Source organism: Typopeltis vanoorti, chromosome 11, assembly GCF_054136105.1.
Source record: "Typopeltis vanoorti isolate ZY-2024b chromosome 11, IOZ_Tvanoo_1.0, whole genome shotgun sequence".
Lineage (NCBI taxonomy): Eukaryota > Metazoa > Arthropoda > Arachnida > Uropygi > Thelyphonidae > Typopeltis > Typopeltis vanoorti.
The window spans coordinates 24755381-24777611 of NC_143559.1; the positions used below are offsets into that span (position 1 = coordinate 24755381).

The 22231-nt window shown below is 34.2% G+C and overlaps 1 protein-coding gene across 2 annotated transcripts in view; it reads right to left on the reverse strand.

Moving 5' to 3' along the window:
- The window catches only part of Ttc7 (tetratricopeptide repeat domain 7), a 371341-nt gene that overhangs the window by 136074 nt on the left and 213036 nt on the right, over positions 1 to 22231 (reverse strand). For both annotated transcript variants that reach the window (XM_090400945.1, XM_090400946.1), the window contains exon 10: positions 16220 to 16503. In XM_090400945.1, the coding sequence (XP_090257071.1) occupies positions 16220 to 16503 (284 nt within the window). The remainder of the gene's footprint in view (positions 1 to 16219; positions 16504 to 22231) is intronic.

The window sequence follows — 22231 nt, forward strand, 5'->3', positions numbered from 1 at the left end:
ATTTAACTTGCAGAAAATATTATTTCAGTTAGTCATTTTTTTTGGCTTTGATTAAACCAAATGGGAGATCACAAAAAAATTACTATTCTGTGACATCCTTCTCAAAATTGATCTTTTCAGTATACAGAAAACCTACTACAAGTGGAACAATTTTACATGTCACTTCACACCAGACAGACAGATATGATTAAAACATTATGAGATAGAACCTACATTTCCAGTATTTCAGAAAAAAAAAAAAAAAAAAGGAGTGAACTTGAAGCATACTCTCACCCTCAAAGGATATGAACCAAAGACAAACCTTGATATGCCTCTGACAGCTCCTTTAAATAAACAAGATTTAAAAAATGCAATCACTTCACCCTACATCAAGAATGTTATAAATGAAGTTGCAACATTACTTTGTGATCACAATGTTAAAGCGGGTTTTTTTTTTGTTTTTTTGCTAATGTATAAGATTTCGAAGTTCTTACACCCACCAAAACCTTCATATCCTCCCATAAGAAAACCATGAGTTTACAAAATCCACTGCTCTTGTGGAATTTGCTATGTAGGCCAGATGGGATGGTCTGGAGGGATACATGTGTCTGAATATGCAAGAGATGTTGAAAAAAGAAGACAGAACAAATCAGGATTAGTCTTCCATACAACAAATACAGACCACCGAGTAGTTTGGCAGGAAACAGAAATCCCATACATAGATCATAATTATTATACAAGAAAGTTTAAAGAAGCCTCAGAAATGATCCAGATCCCCACACAGTGTAATCAAAATCAAGGTTTAATTATATACCAAGTTTGATCTGCTTTTATCAAAAATCTAACAACTACAGACCGGAACTATGGCATGCATCATGCCACAGAACATGACAGCAACAACTAGCATTGTTCTAATGCATACATAGTAATTAATGCAACAGTTTTTTTTTCTGTTCACTTTGTTTGTATGTACTTTGAAGTTCTGTTAACATCTGCTATGTGTAATTAATTTTTTCTAGTCTTTTATATCAGTTTTGTACCCCTGGTGATGCAAGTCTGACAACTTACTTGTTAAATTTTAAAAGAGGAATACTGTGAGTAGACATATCGATACAAAATTAATAACGGAAAAAACTCACGTACAAAGATTATTTAATAGTATAATTTTCGCCTTGTGTCACAGGCATCTTCAGTACGTTAAGCTCAAATTAAACAATAACTGACAATTCCAAAAAGCGCCACCTAAGTAGCTGGTGTAAGATAACTAAAAAGGTCAATAACTTTCCTTAAAAAAAAATTAAAAAAATAAAACTTAAACAGATCCGACGGCTTACGTCTATCCCCTTTATGGGAGATAGTACTTTACAAGTCAGCTCATCTTTCCTAACTTTTTATTGTATTGATTTTTTTTTTTAAGGAAAGTTATTGACCTTTTTAGTTATCTTACACCAGCTACTTAGGTGGCGCTTTTTGGAATTGTCAGTTATTGTTTAATTTGAGCTTAATGTACTGAAGATGTGACACACAGGCAAAAACTATACTATTAAATAATCTTTGTACGTGAGTTTTTTCCGTTATTAATTTTGTATCGTTACTTGTTAAGTTATGTTGTTTATTTTAATAAACCTGCTTTATGTATGAAAACATGTGGTCTCAAAACCAGAAATTAAATGGGAAAAAAAAATGTTTTCAGTGCAGATTTTCAAACAACATATTTAAATAAATAATATTTCATTCATTCAAATAAATTATTTATTATTTTAAAATAATAAATAAAACATACATGAATCAGCAACAGATAATAAAAATAGATAACAGAAAAAAAAAAAAGTATAGTAGGGAGCGAGTGAAATAAACTTATAGAAAAATGAGAAATTAGCCAAAAAAACTAAACTAGCAGTATATAAGACAGTATTCAAGCTAAATTTAACTTATGGATCTGAGAATGAATATATTAGATTAGAAAGGAACATGAAATTGTCATCATTCAAGCATGCTAATATAGTTGGCAAAGATGAAGCAAGAGATCAGGAAATTGCAGAGTGAAATGAGAAGATTAACAGCTAAGTATGAAAGGTAGAGGAAGGCCAGAATTAAAGATAGCAGTATAAAAGAGGTGTCCAATGATTTGAGAGTTACCATGTATGAGGATTCAATTATTTGGGGTGTGGTAAATGAGGTGCATAAGATTTGCTTTCTAAGGATGACTGAGAAGAGTGATAAAAGCACTTGATATGAGGAAGAAGCAATAGTAATGGGCAGTAGTAATTGGCACAAATGAACTGGATGGCAACACAGAGAATGTAAGGATGGATATCAGGAGGCTGAGCAGGATAACAGTGTGTTGCTCAGATATGATAATGATAAGACGGGAAATGAGGTTTATGAATGGGATGCTAGCTGAGATGTGTGAAGAGAAAAGAATTCGTTTTGAATTTGATTATCTCATCAGATGTTATTGTAAATGAGGTATTGAATTTCCCTCCAGTTGGTCAGGTGACCATGAGGAAATTACTTGAGTAATGGTCTGCCATATAAAGACTTCTGTGAGAAAGGGATATATGTGGAACTATAAGGCTGGTGATTATGACAAGCTCAGGAGACAGCTTGCAACTATATCATGGAATGAAGAGTTGGAAGGAAAGGAGATCAATGCTGCTTGGGACTTGTTCAGGAACTGTTTGGCAGAAGCAATGCATTCATCAAAGATCGAATAAGGTGGGTGTGAAATGGATGAATGAAGAGATGAAGCATGCAATTTGGAAGAAGGCACTATGGAGGCAGCATAAGATGAGTGGTGGTGATAGTTGCACAAGGAGTACAAGGAGCAAGCAAGAGAGGTAACTTAAATGGGAAGGGTAGCAAAAGTGCAGTATGAACAGCAGTTAGCTAATGAGGCCAAAAGGAATCCTAGGGAATTTTTTCAATATGTGGCCAGTGGAAGAATGATTATGGAAAGATGATACTGGTTAGAGAAAATGGTAGAATGATAACCACTGAGGAGGATACAGCAATGATGTTGAATGAGCAGTTCATAAAGGTATTTCATCTTCGTGAAAGTAACAAAGGAACATCATGCAGAACAGAATTCAGTGGATGACAATAACATTCTCTTTGATGGACAGCACATGTTTGCTAAAGGAAGGTTGTGTTTTAGCAATCTACTTACTTACTTACTCTAATAAGGTGACGGGTGCATTGGATAAAGAGGAAGCATATACAGTGGTATATCTAGATTTTACTAAAGACTTTTATAGATTGTCACATGACAAGCTGGTAATTAAAATGGAACAGATGGTGTTGGATAGTAGATTAGATATCTGATAGGTAGCAACAAGTTGTGTATGGGGGAGCAATATCCCAGAGGAGGAAGATAACCAGTGGTGTGCCCTAGGGGTTTGTTTTGGGTCCATAGCTGTTTAATTTTTATGTAAATGATACTGGGAAGGGCTTGAATGGTGATATACAGTTGTTTGCAGATGATACAAAGTTGGAAAGAACTATGAAGAGTACAATTGATGCTTTAGCCTTGCAAAAGGATTTGAAGACTTTTTGAATGGGGATGCCAGTTCAATATAGCAGAGTGTAAGGTTTGGAAAGCACAGATTGGTGGAGATATCTTAGAAGGGGTGAAGGAGATGAGGGATATGAAGGTATTGGCAGTTAAGGACCTAAAATTTTAGTGACATTGTGCTAAAATTGTGAGGCCGCACAGTGTACTGTGGGAATGATTTGGAGAACACTGATATGATTCCTTTGTATAAAGCTTTGATCAGAATGCATATGGATTACTGTGTGCAGATTTGGTCACCAGGTTTTCAAAAGGATGAAGAGATGTTGGAATGGGTCCTCCTGTGATGAGTCACTGACTCCATGGAGGTCTAATAATAATAATATTCTTGAGGTTGTTAGCATTCAAAAATGTGCAGTCAGATTAATCTAAAGTGATATGTTCATTTAAACAGAAAGGGAGAGGAAAGATGAGCAAAGCAAGTGTGTGTGTGACGCTAGGAAAAAGACCGACTAAATGACCAGAATCTAGGCGGACTGATGCAATTAGTATTGCTTTATGAGAACAAAATGTTAGATTTCACAATATTAGAGATATGACAAGTGACAGATTAATTCGAAAGAAAACTTTTGATAGAAAGCTAGTAATCCTGTAGTCCATGTATGTTTATAGGAAGATTTACTCTATTTGGAAACATGTTAACAATAATTTGTTAACTTTAGTAGTGATCATGTATTTACTGGTGACAGTAATGGCCTGTTTAGCTTGTAGTTCTATGTTAACTCCTGATGATGCTGATGATAAATGTTCATTTAAGTATGTCATATTATATGTGAAAGTTGTAAATTTTCCAAAAAAATATGAATTACTATTAGACAATATTCATGCCAAGCTTCTGTACTTTGCTAATATAGAAAACCAACATAGGTTAAAGTAATACATTCATTTATTTATAAGGTATTATTATTACAGGCAACTCCAAGATGTCCTTAGACTCATCGAGAGAAGCCCTAAACATCATGTCAAGAACTATCGAACATTTGCAGAGTATCTATCATACTTTGCCTTTAACTCATTCGCAGTCATGGAACCCACAACAGACTCTGGCAACCTATTCCACTCACTAGTTCTAACACCCTTGCTAACCGCACTCTTACTCAGTTTTCATGGATGGCCGTCTAGCTCTCCCACCACCAGAGCAGAAAGGGGTGTTCTGAAAATTTCCTCTGAATTAATCTTGTAAAAACACTTCAGGTAAGTCTCTCTTATCACCCCTTTTCCGCCTATCAACCAGTTTCTGTAACCCACAGATCTTTAACCTGTTCTCGTAAGGTTCATTCCATAGACTCTCTACTATCTTGATCACTCGCCCACCTCATCACCACCAAGAAACCCTGGGAGCCAAATCTGCATGCAGTAGTCAAGATGGGCATCTTATCAAGGTTCGATAAAAGAGGAACATAACTTGCTTATCCCTCGTCAAAGTATTCTTCAGTCTGATGAGCTGCTTTAGTCACTTTTGCTATGTGTCCCCCTAAACTTTAACTCTCTATCCACTAACTCTTCTAAGTCTCTGGCTTTGCCAATTTCCTAGAGTACAGTTCCACCAATGTGGTCAGCTGGTGATCTTTTCACCCCAAAATACATAGCCTTACATTTTGCCACATTAAACTGACATCCATTCTCCTTTGTGAAGTCTGCCAATCTATCTAAATCATCCTGCAAAATTTTGACATCATTTGTATTAACTATTGCTCTACCCAACTTTGCATCATCGGCAAATAACTGAAAGAACTTCTCCAATTGACAGTAACACACGATATGCTGATTGGTCGGTAATTTGCTACGTCTTGGGGCCTACTTTATGCAATGGAACTATTTTCCTCTCTTTCCATACCCTCAGGACTAATCCAGAGCTGAGACATAGATTAAACAATATGGTTATTGATTTCATATCCAAATGCAAGTGGTACAGTAGTAAGTAATTGGTACTATTAATATGAGGAAGATTTATTTTTATTTAGAGATGTTTATATAGAGTTTATTATCATAATATTAATCCTACTAGCTGCACCATTGTCTAAATATAGGATTTTTATTTATTTAATCCTGTATAAGAGATGATCTCTGTTCAACAATTTTTTTTTTTTTTTATTTCCGAGTGTACCTATATACTTTTTTTATTGCACAAGGGTTCACTCCGATTGGTGTGATGACCTCTTTTTTTACTATTTCTTTCAGAATCCAAAAATCACTGACTCAAGACCAAAATAAACACATTTAATAAAACAAAAACAATATATATATACACTTCAAACAAATTTTACACTATAACTAACTACAGAATTAATTGGATCCAGGGCCTTTTAAAAATTAACTTACACTTAACACTAGACTAAACACTTTGTTTTCACAATGACAAAATGTTCATAGCCAGTTTCTTTCTCTGTTAAGGCCCTTTTCCAAAGATATATGACTTTATTCTTCATTTTCATAGGATCCTTCTCATCACTCATGCCTTCTTCTTCTCTTCTATCTAAGACAGGTTGAGTCTTCTCTTGAGCAGGATCTTCCAGTCTTCTCAATTCCTTGCTGTTCGAAAAAGTTCCTTATATGTTCTGCATCCCGAGATGTTCCTTATTAATTTCAGCCAGGTAATTCTTGGTCTTCCGGGTCTTCTTTTTTCAGTTGGAAAAGTATTGATTAGGATGTTAGGAAGTCTGTCTGCATCCATGCATACAGTATGGCCAAACCATCTCAGTTGTTGTTTTCTAATTTTTTCTATTATTGTCTTTTTATACAATAGTTCTTGTCTGACTGCGATGTTTGTTTTCTTTTCTATCCAACTTGTTCTATTTATTTTTCTTAAGCATTTCATTTCAAATGCCAGCAGCTTTTTCTTCTCTCTTTTCTTAACTGTCCATGCTTCTGCTCCATAGATGACTGTTGGTATAATTATTGCTTCATATAATTTGATTTTGGCTTGCTTAGATATCTTGTTTGTTTTCCAGATTTTCTGTAATTTTCCCATGGTGGTCCATCCTATCGCTATTCTGATTGTGTTTGATTATTTTGAGTTCATCTATTGTTTCTGTTAGTTTTGATCCAAGGTATATGAAGTTGTCTACTTGTTCTATTTGTTCTCATTTAGGGTGGCTGAGATGGTAGTTCTGTTCCTCCCTATTTTCATCACTTTTGTATATTTATTGTCATGTCATGTGTTTTACAGGTTTCATTTAGCTTGTTTATCAACTTTTGTAGTTCATTTGGGGTTCTTGCAAGAAGGACGAGATCATCTGCATATTTGATATTATTTATGTTTAAACCATTGACAATGATTCCAGGCTCATTGTCTATTGCCTTCTTTACAACTTCTTCTAGATATATGTTGAATAGGCATGGAGATAATGGGCATCCTTGCATTACTCCTTTTTGGATCTCTATGGATTCTGTTGTGAGTGTGTCCTTTTTAATTATTGCATTTGTCTTAGAGTAATATGTTATCATAATCTGTATTATATATTTGTCTATTGCTTTTTCCAGTAGAAGTTTAAGAAGGATTTCTCTGTTGATGCTATCGAAAGCTTGTTTAAAGTTCACAAAACAACAATATAGTTCTTTATGGTCTTCCCAGCTGAGCTCTGCTAGTTGGTGCATTGTGAAAATTTGGTCTATTGTTGAATAGTTTCCTCGAAAACCAGCTTGTTCTATGCCTATCATTTCTTCATAGGTGTTTTTTAATTTATTTTGTATAATTCTTATGAATATTTTATGGGTGTGAGGGAGTAAATTGATTGGTCTGTAATTTCTGCAGTCTCTTTTGTCTCCTTTCTTGTATATTGGGATGATCTTTCCAGTTCTCCAGTCACCTGGGATCTCTCCTGTTTGTAGTATTTTATTGATCACTCGTGTAGCACACATTAATTCTTCCTGACTCAATTCTGTCTTCTTTTCAGTAGAAATAATAGTTAGATCCGGCGACTTAAGACAGAAAACTTCCAAATCAACATTTCCTCGAACATTCCTTTAGAATAAATAGCAATTTCTTCTTTTATTCACTAATGCTTATTGACAGTCTTAACTCTTCCAATTTAAAAATTCAGTTCTATGATTCCCTTTTCGGAATCTACTATTAATCATCCGATTAGCGTTTCCTCGAATATTCCTTTTAAAACATCTATAGCAATATTTTCTTTTATTTATCAATACTTATTCCACTTTGAAACTTCATAGTTCCACAATTCCTTTTTCGGAATATACTATTAATTTTCTTCCGACTGTCACATAAAAAAACTGAATTTCCACCGAATCTAAATATCTGCCGGCCTGTGTTCTTATTTCTTCCTAAATGCTATATTGTTTATACCCGTTACTCTGATACCGAATGCTATTCTTGTCAGCTGTCAATCACACATCAAACTTCTCGACGAGCATGTGCACTCCATGAAAATGGCAAACAAGAAATTAGGTATAATGGCTGACACGTTGTCTCCATTAGCAACAAGAGAATGTCTTCATAAAACACAACTTAAACTACAATAAAAAAAATTTTAAGTAACACAACTATTCAAATCTGGTAAGTACATAAATTTTTAACTGCTTTACATTACACTTTGACAAAATAACATCAATAACGGGCAGATCGCAAGTGCCAACAATGCATGTTATGAAACCAAAACTAATAAACATACTAACATAAACAATACATAAAAATATTCAGAATTTTAAAGTATGATTATTTTTACAGTACTACGTTATTTACAACAAATTAGAATACATTACAAATGAGAACAGCTTAACTTTGGTAGGTGAGTTATACAGAGAATAATAAGTAAAATATGAAGAATAAAGAAACTATACATAAATTATATACAATAAATATGGTCAGATGTTCCTCCAGAATCTTGCACAATCAACTGCTCTTTCTGTGCAGGAAAGATCCTCTTTTGTGCAAGGTGATTGAAGAAGGGGACAAGAAAGAAGGTATTCCATGGACTGGGTTCTCCCACACTCACAATTATCTGGTCCAGTGAGATAGCCCCATTTGATGAGGTTTTGTTTGCAGCTTCCTGTCATTCGTAGTTTGTTGAGGCTTTTCCAAGTATTCCAGTCCAAGTGGGCAACAATATGATCAAGGGCACTGATGATCCCCTTGTCACTTCACATAATAAAACTCGAGCTGGTATACCATCCAATCCCCCTTAATTCACATTAAGGTTCTGTAATATGCTATGCACCTCCATTTCATTTACCTCAGTTCCCATATAAGCCTTTAGTTCTCTTATTCCTGCAATATCACCACCTGGATGATAGACTCTTGCAAAGTGTTCACTTAGTAATTCTACTGTTTCGGTTGAATCAGTTACCTTGCTACCATCAGCATTCATTAAAATCATTCTGCCATATAACCAAATATTTTGATCTGAAACTTACAGAACATCTTCTGTATAACTGATAATTCAAAAAGGCAGAATAATAACAATGGATTTAAAAAGAATATGAGCTAAATGCTAGAGTGGTATAGAACAATAGATATAAGGTTGATACAAATATATATATATAAAAAAGTTATTTTAGAAAATGAGTTTTTTTATGAGTAAAACAGATGAGGATAACAAAGAATTTTTTTTATTAGTTGTAAATTTGAAACCTTGTACCAATTAGTTTCACTTACACTCAACAGGATTTGTAAAACAGTACAAACCCTGCTGGATGTGATATAATGTATAAACTCTATTCAAGGTTTATAAAAAGTACATAAAAAGACAAAAATAGATAACTACAGAATTGTTCAATGCTGAAAAAAAAATGTTTTGACAAACCCATTTTGACTATACAAGCTTTATTACAATTCACCTAAAGACCACAATCCTTTTAACAAACAGCCTGTAGTTTATAATATTCCATGTTATTGTGGCCTTTCTTACATAGGGCAAACATCTAAAGTTTGGAAATAAGACAAAAAAGAACAAACTGGAGTCATGAATAACAGCAGAGAAGACAGTTCAGATCTAGCTTTCCACTTCTATTACACTCACCATAATACTGAATGGAACAAAAGCTCTATGCCTTACACAGAGGACCACTTCGATGCCCACAACATCAAAGAATCTATGATGGTTATCCACAATCAACAGAAACCAAGAAAGGATTCTATGTGATATTTGGAAGTCACTTATTAGATCTCAGATGTCAGATTTGAACTTCTGTGTGAACTAATGGGCACACTTACTGATGGCAGCTTCTACATTCCACGTTTTCTGATTTTAACTTTTGTGTAACGGTTTCCTCCCTGTTCTGTTTTTTAGTTATGTAATGGTTCAACATATAACACTTTATTGTATTATTTTTTGTTCTTCCTAACCCAGAAGAAGCTACTAACATGTGTGGCAAAACTAGTCGGTATAATCATCTGTACTATTTGACCTAATAAAACCCCAATGTCAGTTATTTGACATCACAAATAGTTGTAGACTTAGGAGATCATGTTTCCAAATATGAAGCATCATCCACACATAATAAATAAATAAATAAGAAACATTTCACTGAAAGAAATTGGATCAGAGGTAGTGTTTAAATAGGTTTGGTGATATCTAGTGAAAAGAAATCGCCAATGAGGTCTAAAAGGTCAACAGGAACATTACTAAAGAGAGAGAGAGAGATGCTGTTCAGAACGACAAGAATGTCAAAAGATGAAACATCTATATCAGACAATTTCTAAATGCAATAAGCTGTATTCTTGATATAAGAGTCAGAGGACCTGATGTGATTTCCTAAAAGATCAGCAGGATTACTTAAATATAAAGAGCTAATAAGCTCCAATCTTTGAGTTTCTTATTCGGTTTTGAAACAATGTGGATTTTATATTTTATATCCCCTTAATTTAAAATATTGTTTATATCGCCGAAATGAAGCTTATTAGCTCTTTATATTTAAGTAACTTAATGGTTGCACCTCTTTGGAAACTCGTATAGCAGAGTATTTAAATTCTTTTCGCTATACACTTTGGTATTATGGTCTAGCTACTCACTGATGAAGCCTCAAGAAAGGCTGAAACCGGTGTGGGTAGTGACCTCCCTCCATAATGTAATAACAGCATACATTTCCTAGGAAATGTGTTTTTACATTATGGAAAATACCTAAGAATAGCGATCTGAACTTTCCCCACCTTTGCAACGAGCTGTCCGGTATAGTACTACGTACTAGGATCACTTGCATTAGCTCACGCTAGTGTCGCCGATACTTTATAGTTTACTATATTCGGCATGAAACTCTCTGATTCCAATCTTTGAGTTTCTTATTCGGTTTTGAAACAATGTGGATTTTATATCCCCTTAATTTAAAAAAAAGATCAGCAGGATGTTCAAACAAAGTGTAAGTCAGAGAGGATGCTATCGATGACTGGTCTCAGAGGGATGGCAGCTTTGCGTATCATTGGAGTCATACAGTTGTGGAGAAATTGGATGCAATGATTTGCATTTTTTCATTAAGTCAAAGGTCATTAAGTCAAAATTTGCTTAAAAATATATGCCAGTTTGGCATATATTTTTAAGCAAATTATTTGTCTTTTTCAAGATGGTCCAAGTAAGTCATGATCTAGGGATGAGTGAGTGGAGGAGTCAGAGAGTAAATGTGATTTTTTTTTCACTGTAATCATTGGTGGTCATAATGACAGTGCCATTTCCCTTGTCTGATGACGTTTTTATTCTGCCTAAGAGACAGACGAGCTTTTCTTTCTGATTTTGGTACTGATGAAGAAAGGAGGAAAAGCAACAACTCTGGGTGTCTCTTATATTTGACAGAATCGAATGAGGTAACGAATGTCTTTTTTTCCAAACTACAAAAAAAAAAAAAAAAAAAATCAACCCTTGGAAGATAACAGGAGTCATGTCAAATTAAAGAATGAAAACAGAAAGATTACCAAAACAAGCCTTAAAGTGCAAGCCATTAGGAAAAAGAAAACCAGGACGTCCTCTTAAACAATTCAACGATGACTTCTAAGGCCGGAACAGGCCAAGCTGGCCTAAATCCTTGATACGCATGATGATGATGATGTCAAATTAAAACTTTTTTTTTAGAAGAGATTCTTATGAATATGTGAGACAGTGGTTGCAAAGGTTAATAACGACTTTATCCAAAGGTAAGGAAATCTTCAATTGAAAATAAAATGGAATAAGAAAACACATTTCTATTTCATGTTTGCACAATTCTGTAGTTATTTACTGACTCCCTGGAGGTCTCTCTTAATAATAATAATAATTTCTGTACTCACATTCATTTATCACAGGGGGTGGCAAGACACATGCTTGATTGCATCCCCCCCACCCCCAAAAAAATCACTAGTTTTCTTGGTTTTGCATTTCTTCTGGGAGCTATACCCCCACAGTAGAGAATAAACAGTGACCCCAATGTACAAGAATCTTAATTGTGACAGATTTTTTTTTACAAGGATAGTGATGTGAAAAAACATGAATTTAAAGTCTGTGAGGATTTGATTTTCTAAAAAAAACCAAAAATGTGGACTACCATCTGGCTATCACAAAGAAGTAAGAGGTTTGAAAAAGGGCAAAATGATTATTTTCTGCTTCAAGAGTGAATGAATGTGATGAACTGTTTGTTACAAAATTCTGAAGTTATTTTATGTAGCTCCCACATTTTCATTGTTGAATCCTCTGGATGTCTCTTCTGACTGTTTAATCTAAAATTCATACTGAAGAAGTGATTGCTACATCATCGAATTTCTAACATGTACTCTCAGAGGGTATACAGGATAATATGATAGTGCTACATCATTACTAACTTCCTATCAACAACTTTCCTCCAGATTAATCTGTCAAGACTACACTGTTATCATCGCTTATATTTCCATCTTCTAAGATACTTCTTAGAAGTATCAATCCACCTAGAGCTTGGTCTTCTTCTGGCTTTTTTTTTTCTTTCTGTCATTCTGACCTAGAACACTTGTTTTGCTATCCTTCTCTCTTTCATTCTGTTTAAGTGACCATACCATCAGAGATCAGCTCTCCTGACACTTTCCTGAATGGTAAGAATGTTAAGTTCTTTCCTAATATCCTTATTTTTAATATGATATTGTCACTGATGTTCACTCCCCTAATCTTTTGCAGAATTCTCATACCTGTAGTCTCTAATCTTTGTTTTATTTCTAACCCAGTTCTCAGATATATAAATCAAAATCAGTTTGAACATGGTGCTGTCTTGCATACAGATGGTATAGTGTTTTAACTAATTTCTATTTTATTCCATATAAATTTATTCAGTTGACTTCCTATCAATACCAGCTTTGCCAATTCAGTTCTCTATTTCCATATTTAAGTTGCCATCTTCAATAAAAAAATGTGTGTAAATAGGTGAAATGTTTTATTGTTCTATAGGTTTGATGCTTTCAGTGTTTCAACCTATTTCATTGTCTTTGTCTTTTTACTGCTGACTTTCATATCAAATTTATTACAGCAATTTAGTCAGGAATCCAAGACTTGTCTGGATTTATTTACAAGTATAACATCATCATGCCTGTCAAGGATTTAGGCCTAAAGTGGCCTGCCCCTATTCCAGCCTTAGAAGTTATCGTTGAATCTCTTAAGAGGATGTCCTGGTTTCCTAATGGTTTGTAATTTAAGGCTTGTTTTGGTAATCTTTCTGTTTTCATTCTTTGTATAACATCATCTGCATAAAATAAAGAGCTGAAATTAATATCTCCAATTTTGATCATCATCAATTTCCTGATGTGTATCCCTAAGGGATGTTCAGGTTACTATGACAGCACTACATGATTAACTTTACATTATTATTAATCTCCCTCCAAATTAGTCTGTTACTTGTCAGGACTCCAATATTGCCATATCTAACATTTCATTTTGATATTAGGTTTAATACCACTTTCCTTCACGAATGAATAACAGTGGAGATAATGCGAATCCTTGTCTCATACCTAATTTAGCATTAAACCGTTTTCCTGTACCTCCTTCAATTCTAATTGCTGATGTACAACTCAAATATTGCCATTTACACCATTTTTTAAGTTTTTCTCTTGGCACCTTGTCATATGCCTTTTCCAAAGCTATAAAACTGAAATGCAGATCCTTGTTCGAGTCCCATGATTCCAACTATTTGTCTTAGAGTGAAAATCTGATTCTGACTTGGCCTGAACCTTGTTTGTTCTTCTCCAAGTTTTGCTTCCATAATTTTTCTTGTCCTGTTCTCAAGCATACTTCCATAAATCTTAACAGGAACACCTAGAGAAATTCTCTATAATTCTCTCTCTCTCGGATTTCCTCATGTCTAAGGACTCGTGACCTTCCTGGTGATGCTTCGCCATCTCTTTCTCTCCTGTGCCTCTCTTATTGCTTGTTCTAGTTCAGTGATTCTTGATATTTGGTCAATCCACCTGTTGGGGGGGGGGGTCCTCTTTTTCTTTTCCCACACGGTTTACCTTGGATGATTACTTTTTCTAGGCAGTTGCTTTCCCTTCTACATATGTGTCCAAAATATTGCAATATTCTCTTTTCGATTATGTTTATCAGTCGTGTGGATATTCAGTTCTTCTAGAATACTTTTGTTTGTTCTCTTTTCTGTCCAAGACGCTCTTAACAATCTTCTTCAGCACCAGAGCTCGAACGCCCCAATTCTTCTTCTGTCATAGTCCAAGACTCAGAAGCATAGAGAAAGAATGAAAAAACTAAGGTTTCTTCATTCTTTCTTAATTTTATTAAGAAAGAATTAATTCTTTCTTAATTACAAGCTTAATTTTTGTCTTTTTGGAGATGTGCCTATCTTTCCAGATCTTGGTTAAATCAATCATTGCGTTTTTAGCTAGTGCTATTCTTCTTCTTATCTCTTTTTTACATCCATCTTTTTTTGTTATCATCACTCCAAGGTAGTTGAAATGGTCGACAATTTCAATTCCTTCTACATCTATCTCTTCTGCATTGTTTAAAATCATTATTTTCATTTTATCCTGATTTATTCTTAAACCGTGGCTTAGGCTATCCCATTCTAATTGATTCAGAATGGATTTTAATTCCTGTTCACTTGTTGCTATTATCACTGTGTCATCTGCATATCGTAGGTTAGTGATTGTTGGCCACCTAATTTAATGCCTCCATTCCACTTTTCTAGAGATCTTTTCATTATAGTTTCGCTGTAAAAGTTGAATATTAATGGTGAGAGTATGCATCCTTGTCGATCCTTTTTCAAATTGGAATGCAGGGGACAGTGAGTTTTCAATTCTTACTGTTGCTTGATATCCTTGATATAAGTTCTTTATGAGGTTATTAGATGGTTTGATATTCCTGATTCTTGCATGATATCCCATAAGATATCCCACCTCATGCAGTCAAAGGTCTTGGAGTAATCTATAAAGCATAGATAAAGGCTTAAGTTGAATTCCCTTGCTTTTTTAATTATTTGTCTGATGTTAGATAGATGATCTCTAGTCCCTCGACCTTTTCTGAATTCTGCTCGTTTTTCTGGGATCTGATGGTCTATAAAACTTTGTAATCTCTCCTTAATAATGTGTAGTAAAATCTTGCTGGCATGTGAGATAAGAGCAATGGTGAGGTAGTTTTCACAGTTGTTGTGATTGCCTTTTTTTTTAGAATGGGATAATGGTGGAATTGGTCCAGTCATTCGACCATCTTCCAGTCTTCCAGATTTTGTTGCATAAATCATGTATCCAGTTGACCTCATTCTCTCCAAGGTTTTTCAACATTTTAGCTGGTATTGAATCAGGATCTGGGGCTTTGTTTTTCCTTAATTTGATTGCTTGTTCTACTTCACTTATGAGGATCTCCGGTTCTGTTTCCATGTTTTCCATAGCTCCTTCATCTTCTTGAAATTCTCACATTAAGTTTTATTTCCTCTTTTAACAGATGGATATCATGGGCTCTACTCCAGTCATCTGGAATTTGACCCTCTGACCTGGCTTTCTGAATTTTGCAGTATAACCACTGGAAATATTATTTTAAATATTATTTTATACGTTCATATTTGAGCCTTTCTAGTTGAAAGCTGCCTTTCCACATTTCAGGTTTTTGATGGCCTCTTCTACTTCAAATGTTGATACATATTCCTGATTGCAGAGCATTTTCTCCACTGTTCATTTAGCATTTAGAGCAAAAATTTTATGATAAATAAAATTATTGTGTAAGTTATTCTGTTGCTATTATTTATTTAATAATTCCTTCAATAATGTCAAGTCCTAATTGGGGGTTGGAGCAGAAGGACAGTTCTATTAAAAAGTATTTTGATGATGCCTATTTTTTCAAGATGAATGATGTGCAGAGTCTTGCTGTATGTATTGGCCTTGAACATATAACAAATGCTAGATGTAAAATTCTTAGAAATACCAATCTATTTATATTTAGTAACAGTAAAGGAGTTGTCAGGATGATTTAATCAATGTATAGTGTAGCTGTTCTCCAACCAATAAAAAGTGAATTCAAATCCCATTCAGGATTCTCTGTGAAGCTCTTTTAGTGGTCAATGAATTTTGCTGTCTGATGCGAGATCATCATCCTATTTATTTTTATGTGATTCCTTACCTTTTGTGGATAGGTTCCACAAAAACTAATGGTGTTAGAGTTATTACTAAATAATTTACTCAGAGCATACTGACCAAATAAAAGTAACACAAATCAATTTCTATGCCAAATTAAATTTAAGCATTATAAATTTGGTTAACAAATCAATAAACCAAATTTAGATATTGACCTTGAAAATGATTCAAATGCCTTTCTTCTAAGCTCTTGTCTACGTGGCTGAGGACGAGCTTGTGCAGACATAATTTCCAAACCAAGTCCTACAGCTAGATGGCATCTAGCTATTAAATTCTGTGGATGTGCAATTTCTCGCTCTAGTGCTTGTTCAGCCATTCTCAATCCCTCTTCTGGTTGAGATAAATTTTCATAGCAAATTCTTGCAGCCATAAGACATGGAAGAGAATCACTGACTTTAAGTCGAGCACATTCTTGAAGAACTAGAAGAGCACGACTATGCTAAAAGTGAAAAAATAAAATAAAAATAATATAAACAAACATATCTGCTGAATGAAAGTAAAATAATTCAGAAATACAAACTCATGCTTTCAAAATTTTTGCAAAAAAAAAAACTCATTAAGGGTGCATTTCATATCTCATTCTTTAAAAAAAAAATAAATAACAAAATAAAATTCTTAAATAAATAGATATTATTTCTGGAAAATTTTCCCATGTTACCCCTCTAAATAAATATTAATTTTTATGGCTATTTTGCCTATTTTTGTTTAGGAGTACCCCTTTTATGATGCCATTGGCTTTTAACTCAATTTTTTTCTTGAATAAATCTTTCTTTAATGAGATCATCTGAAATAAACTTTTTTTTTCTCCCAATATGAAATGCAAAAGAGCTTATAGCAAACAAATGCCATATGTGAGCAGGGTCAGGAGTAAAATAACTAAAGTTGATGGGTATATTTATCATCATTCATCATCATGTGTATCAAAGATTTAGGCCTAGCATGATCTGTTCCGGCCTTAGAAGTCATCGTTGAATTGTTTAAGAGGACGTCCTGGTTTTCTTTTTTCCTAATGGCTTGTACTTTAAGGCTTGTTTTGGTAATCTTTCTGTTTTCATTCTTTGAACGTTTCCATCCATTTATGTTTACATTTTTTTAAAATTTTTTCTATTACTGGTTCTTGGTTTAATTCTTTCATAATTTCTTCGTTTCTTTTGTGATTAAATAGGGCATACTTTGCAGTTTTTCTCATAAACTTCATTTCTGCTGTTATTAATCTTTGTTTGTCTTTTTGTTTTATTGTTTTTTTTTTATAAAGTAATGAAATCTGATGACTGAAAATTCTCTTTTTGGCATTTCAAGTAATGAAACTTGAATCACAGCCAAGACCTTCATTTTAGAATGTAAACTACTATTTTTGAAATATTTTCTTTTTCTAAAGACTTTTAGAAGGTAGTTAGTTATCCTCTAAAAGTAGTTTACCTCTGTAGCACAATGGAAGACAAACAGTAGTTTAACTTTCATTTCTACCTTTCCCTTCTAAAATAGCTTCTTCCCACCATTTTCAAAAAAAAGTTTGCTCTATTCAAAGTGAAGTAATGCTCCATGACCAGTTAAAAATCCTACTACTGTTAGGGCTGAAAATAATTCCTCTGCAACTGCAACTATTCATTCATGAATCCTGAAATTTTGTGAATAGAATGTTATTTCTATTAAATTAACAAATAATCAATTTGTTACTGAACAAAATCATGTGGTAGAAAAAATATTTTTCATGTATTATTAACATACTTTTCACTCAGCATCTTAGTGGGAGAAGTTTACTGATAGCTGTAGCACTTCGTTCTTTTTTACTCAAGTGTACTGATCTTCATAATAAACAATTATGCAGATAAAATATTAAGAGTCATTTGAGAGTGTGAATAAGTGTTCAGGTAAACAGTTGTGAAGAGTTGTTCACAAAAAAACTGGAGGCTGGTTCAAGGCTGTTTTGAGTATAGACTTGTTATTACAAAACACCTGTGAGATTGGTGATTTTTTCTGATTTACTGAGTGTTATTAGATCAGTTAGTGCATTTTTAGTATATTATTGTAGTTTTCAGTGGATTTTTACTTAGTGCAATTAGTAATATCATTTTAGATATACTGTCAATATCCGTCTTAAAAATGGCAACAAAAATCCATCAGAACTCTTTTGTCCCACTGAGCAGCACTGTCATTGTTGATGACATGAAAATAACTTGACATTTGAAATATCCAGATTAAAATAAATTATACGATAATTGATTAGAGAATTAGAAAAAAGTTGAGAAAATTAAAAACTCAAGACAAGATAACAAAAATGAGCAAAACAAGAAGGAAAGAGCCAAAGTGGATATAAGATAACAATGAGGTAAGTCAATTAGAATGCAAGAAAAAAGAGATAATATGGTACAGTAACTAGTTCACGAAATTTACACTTGCCAACAGAGTCCCTACTTTGAGTTTCCCAAGAGTACAAATTAAATATGGGATAAATATAACAGAGAAACAGCAAAGAAAAGTAAGAGTCAGTCATACTTGTGGGAACTAATGATTTGAGTAGTGATAAATATAGCATGAGAGAGGATATAAAAGGATTGTTGGAAGAAGTGGGAAAGAAAAAGCAAGAGTGAAAATTGTTAGCTTATTGCTGAAATACAATAATATGAGTTATGTAAGGCTATGATAGCAAATAATTCAATGTGCAGGCTATGTATACAAAATGGGTACTCTTGTGCCCATTTTGTATACAGTGAGTTTGATTGCGGAGTGAGTTTGATTGTAGAAAAGACTTGTATAAGGATGACCTGCACTTGAATGGATTTAGCATCACGAGACATTATTTATTAGGGTGAGACCTAATGCAGAGAGTCAGGTAAACTATATTATCATGGAAGAAATGGTGAAAATGTACATGTAAGATCAGCTATGGTATGCAAATATGATAATGATATGAATGTTATCATTGAGCATGGTTATAAATTTAGTGAAAGGGTGGAAATGTATGTTTTAGGTTCAGACTTTATGATTAGGGACAAAAAAAAAAAAAAAAAAGAGAACGTTATTCAACTGGACCAAGCAAACTGTAGATATTTAAGTACATGGAAAAGCCAGGAGGTAACTTATGTCTGTATACAAATGGAAGGAGAGTTCAATGCTGTGAATATGTTTTGGCTTAAGAATACTGGCACTAGTGAAACCAGTCTTTCAGAGTTCAGATGTAGTAATGGGAGTTGATTGTAAAGGATATTTTAGGAAGGACAGATAGACAAAAAAATGGGGGACACTACTAACGATATCTGATGTGAGTCCATTTAGGGGCAGAAACTCATGAAAGCAATAATATACACACCAGTCACCAAATTAGAAACCTTTATGCAGATGTATGTAACACATCACACATTGTGTGTGTTACATTTTGCACACACATCAACACAGTGTGTATGTGTGCAAAATGCTGGGTCATGTGTCACCACATGTTCTAGGTAACTATTTAAGAATGCTGCTGTTCAGTAATTGACAACAGTGCTGATCACAATGGGAAAAACAAAGGATCTTTCAGAGTTCAATAAAGGGCTTATTGTGGGTGTCCAACTGGCTGGAGCCATGATTTTGAAAACAGCAGAACTAACTAGTTTCTCAAAAGGTGAGATATCCCAAGTGTTTAAAAATAATCCACACTGCTTGTCTAAGAGGCATAACTGCGGTCTTAAACAGTCTGTCAGGAATGAGATCACTATTATTTGAGAAGGCTTGTACAAATAGAACTTCCTGTGTATGCAGCAATTGACCAAACCCATATCTCACTGAACTATACACAGAGAATTGAAGAGAATTGGTATTGGCAGTTACATACCTATACAGAAACAACAGATTTCTATGAAGAATTGGAAAGTTTGTCTACAGTGTTGTTAGGAACACCATGACTAGACACTGGAAGACTTAATAAAAAAAAGTCATGTGGTCGACGAGTCATGGTACACCTTGTTCTGTAATAACAGTAGGCAGAAAGTTTGACAGGAGTTCCATGAAGCAATGAAGCCTTATTAAACATGACTCAAGGTTTTGGAGGTGGTGTCATGGTGTGGGGCATGTTCTGCTGATATATAACAATCCCCTGATATTGCTGAAAGGTCAGGTGTCCTCCGAGGAATATCTGAACATTGTTGCCAATCAAGTCCATCCTGCAACGTTGACTTTTTATCCAGCAGGTGATAGTTGGTTCATGGATGATAATGCTACTGTCCATGCACAAGAATTGTTCAGCAGTGGTTCAGTGAGCATGACGTTGACTTCCACCATCTTCCCTGGTCACCGCTCAAGTCCAGATCTGGAAACCCCCTTCCCCACTGAGAATGCATGGGATACATTAGAAAAACAGATCCAGGAGCAAAGTCCTTCTATGAAATCTAAACCAGTTAAAGGATTGTCTGATGAACACCTGGTATGCTGTAGATGTGGATACAATCCAAAGTCTTGTGGAATCTATGCCAACTGCATATGTAGTAATTCAGGCTAAAGGAGGTCCAACATGTCATTAAATAAAAGTTTCTAATTCACTGGCCAGTATATGTAGTAACAATATCTCATGTAGCAGTGAATTTGAGACTATCTGATATGAAGTCAAGGTTAACAGCACCAAATATATAGTGGGTTGTTGCTTTAGACCTCGCAGTTCACCTACTGAAGAAGAAAAAATGCATTGCCAAATTACCCTCATGGGTTATTAAATGAGCAATTATTATGGGGGAAGGGGAGCTGGGCTTGAATTATCAGAACACTGACTGTGTAGCAGAGAAATCACATGATAAGAATGAAGGAGTTATGAAATATGTAAAGTGCATGACGGAATAGTTACGAGTATTTTACGGAAGGCTAATCAGATGCTAATCAGTATGAAAAGAAATTGGCTGTGAAGGCTAAAGGCAACCCAAAAGAATTTTATTGTTTATGATACAAGTAAAAGAATGAATGTGGAAGAATAACTTTATTGAATGCAGACAGTACCCTTGTGTCAGAAGCAGATGCGATTAGTCAAATAATGAGTGCTCACTTCACTAAGATCTATCAACCTGATATGCAACATGGTAAACAGGGTGGGCTACCAATGCACTGGATGAAGAGACAAAGATGCATGAGGAGATTCAAAGTCTGTTTCTTTAGCATACACATGTTGTTCCATTTGTTCCTGTTGCTGAATTCTTATGCATAACATAAGAATTCAGCAACAGGAACAAATGGAACAACATGTGTACGCTAAAGAAAGCTCAGCTGATTGGTTAGGCCCTTGACATGTTTGTGTAACTACAGTATCAGATCAGGAAAGATCCCACATTAATGAAAAGAATACATGATATTTCTGTTATCAAGAGTGGTGCAAACACCAATGTGTCTAACTACTGAACTATCTGGATCTCTTAATTGGTGATGAAGATTTAAGTGAAGTTAGTAAGGACTTGCATGCAGAACAGAACTGACAAACAAGCTATACTTTGTTAATAACAGCATAGATTTTCTAAATGGAGATGTTTTGGCAATTTGCTCATATTTCTAATAATGTTATGGGTGAGTTGGATAAATGGAATGGATACAACTGGAGAATATGGACTGGAATATATACTGACTTGGATAAATGGCTGAGGGTCATGTATAAGAAAGTGGTATATGGGAGTGTGAATCTGCCATATCCAACTATTTGCTGATGATGCAAAAATAAGCGAGGCAATCAGGGATACACAGCACTTACAAAATGATTTGAATAGGCTAGAATTGTAGGGCAAATGATAATGGCTATCAATTCAATGTTAGCAAGTGTAAAGTTATGCACTTCAGCATGATGAGATTTCCAATATTATTATATTATTATAATGCTAACATTATTACATATATATACATTATTATTTTTTTTTTAAATAATGAAACCTGTGGTGCGATCATAATTAAAAGATACACACGTATTAACCGCAGCGAAAATTATTTAATTGTAAATATTTCATCCTAAGTATCTTAGGACATCATCAGTACAGCAGTTTAAAACAATAATAGGAATAACATACAGTTAGGGGGCATGATTACAATAGAATCTCATTAAACGTGCGTAACATGTTACAGAAGTTAAAAAAAAAATTAATTATTTAACACAATTTTGTATGACAATTTCCCATACTTTAGGAATAGTAAGAACGTAGTTGTGGTTTAAGTTTGATCTG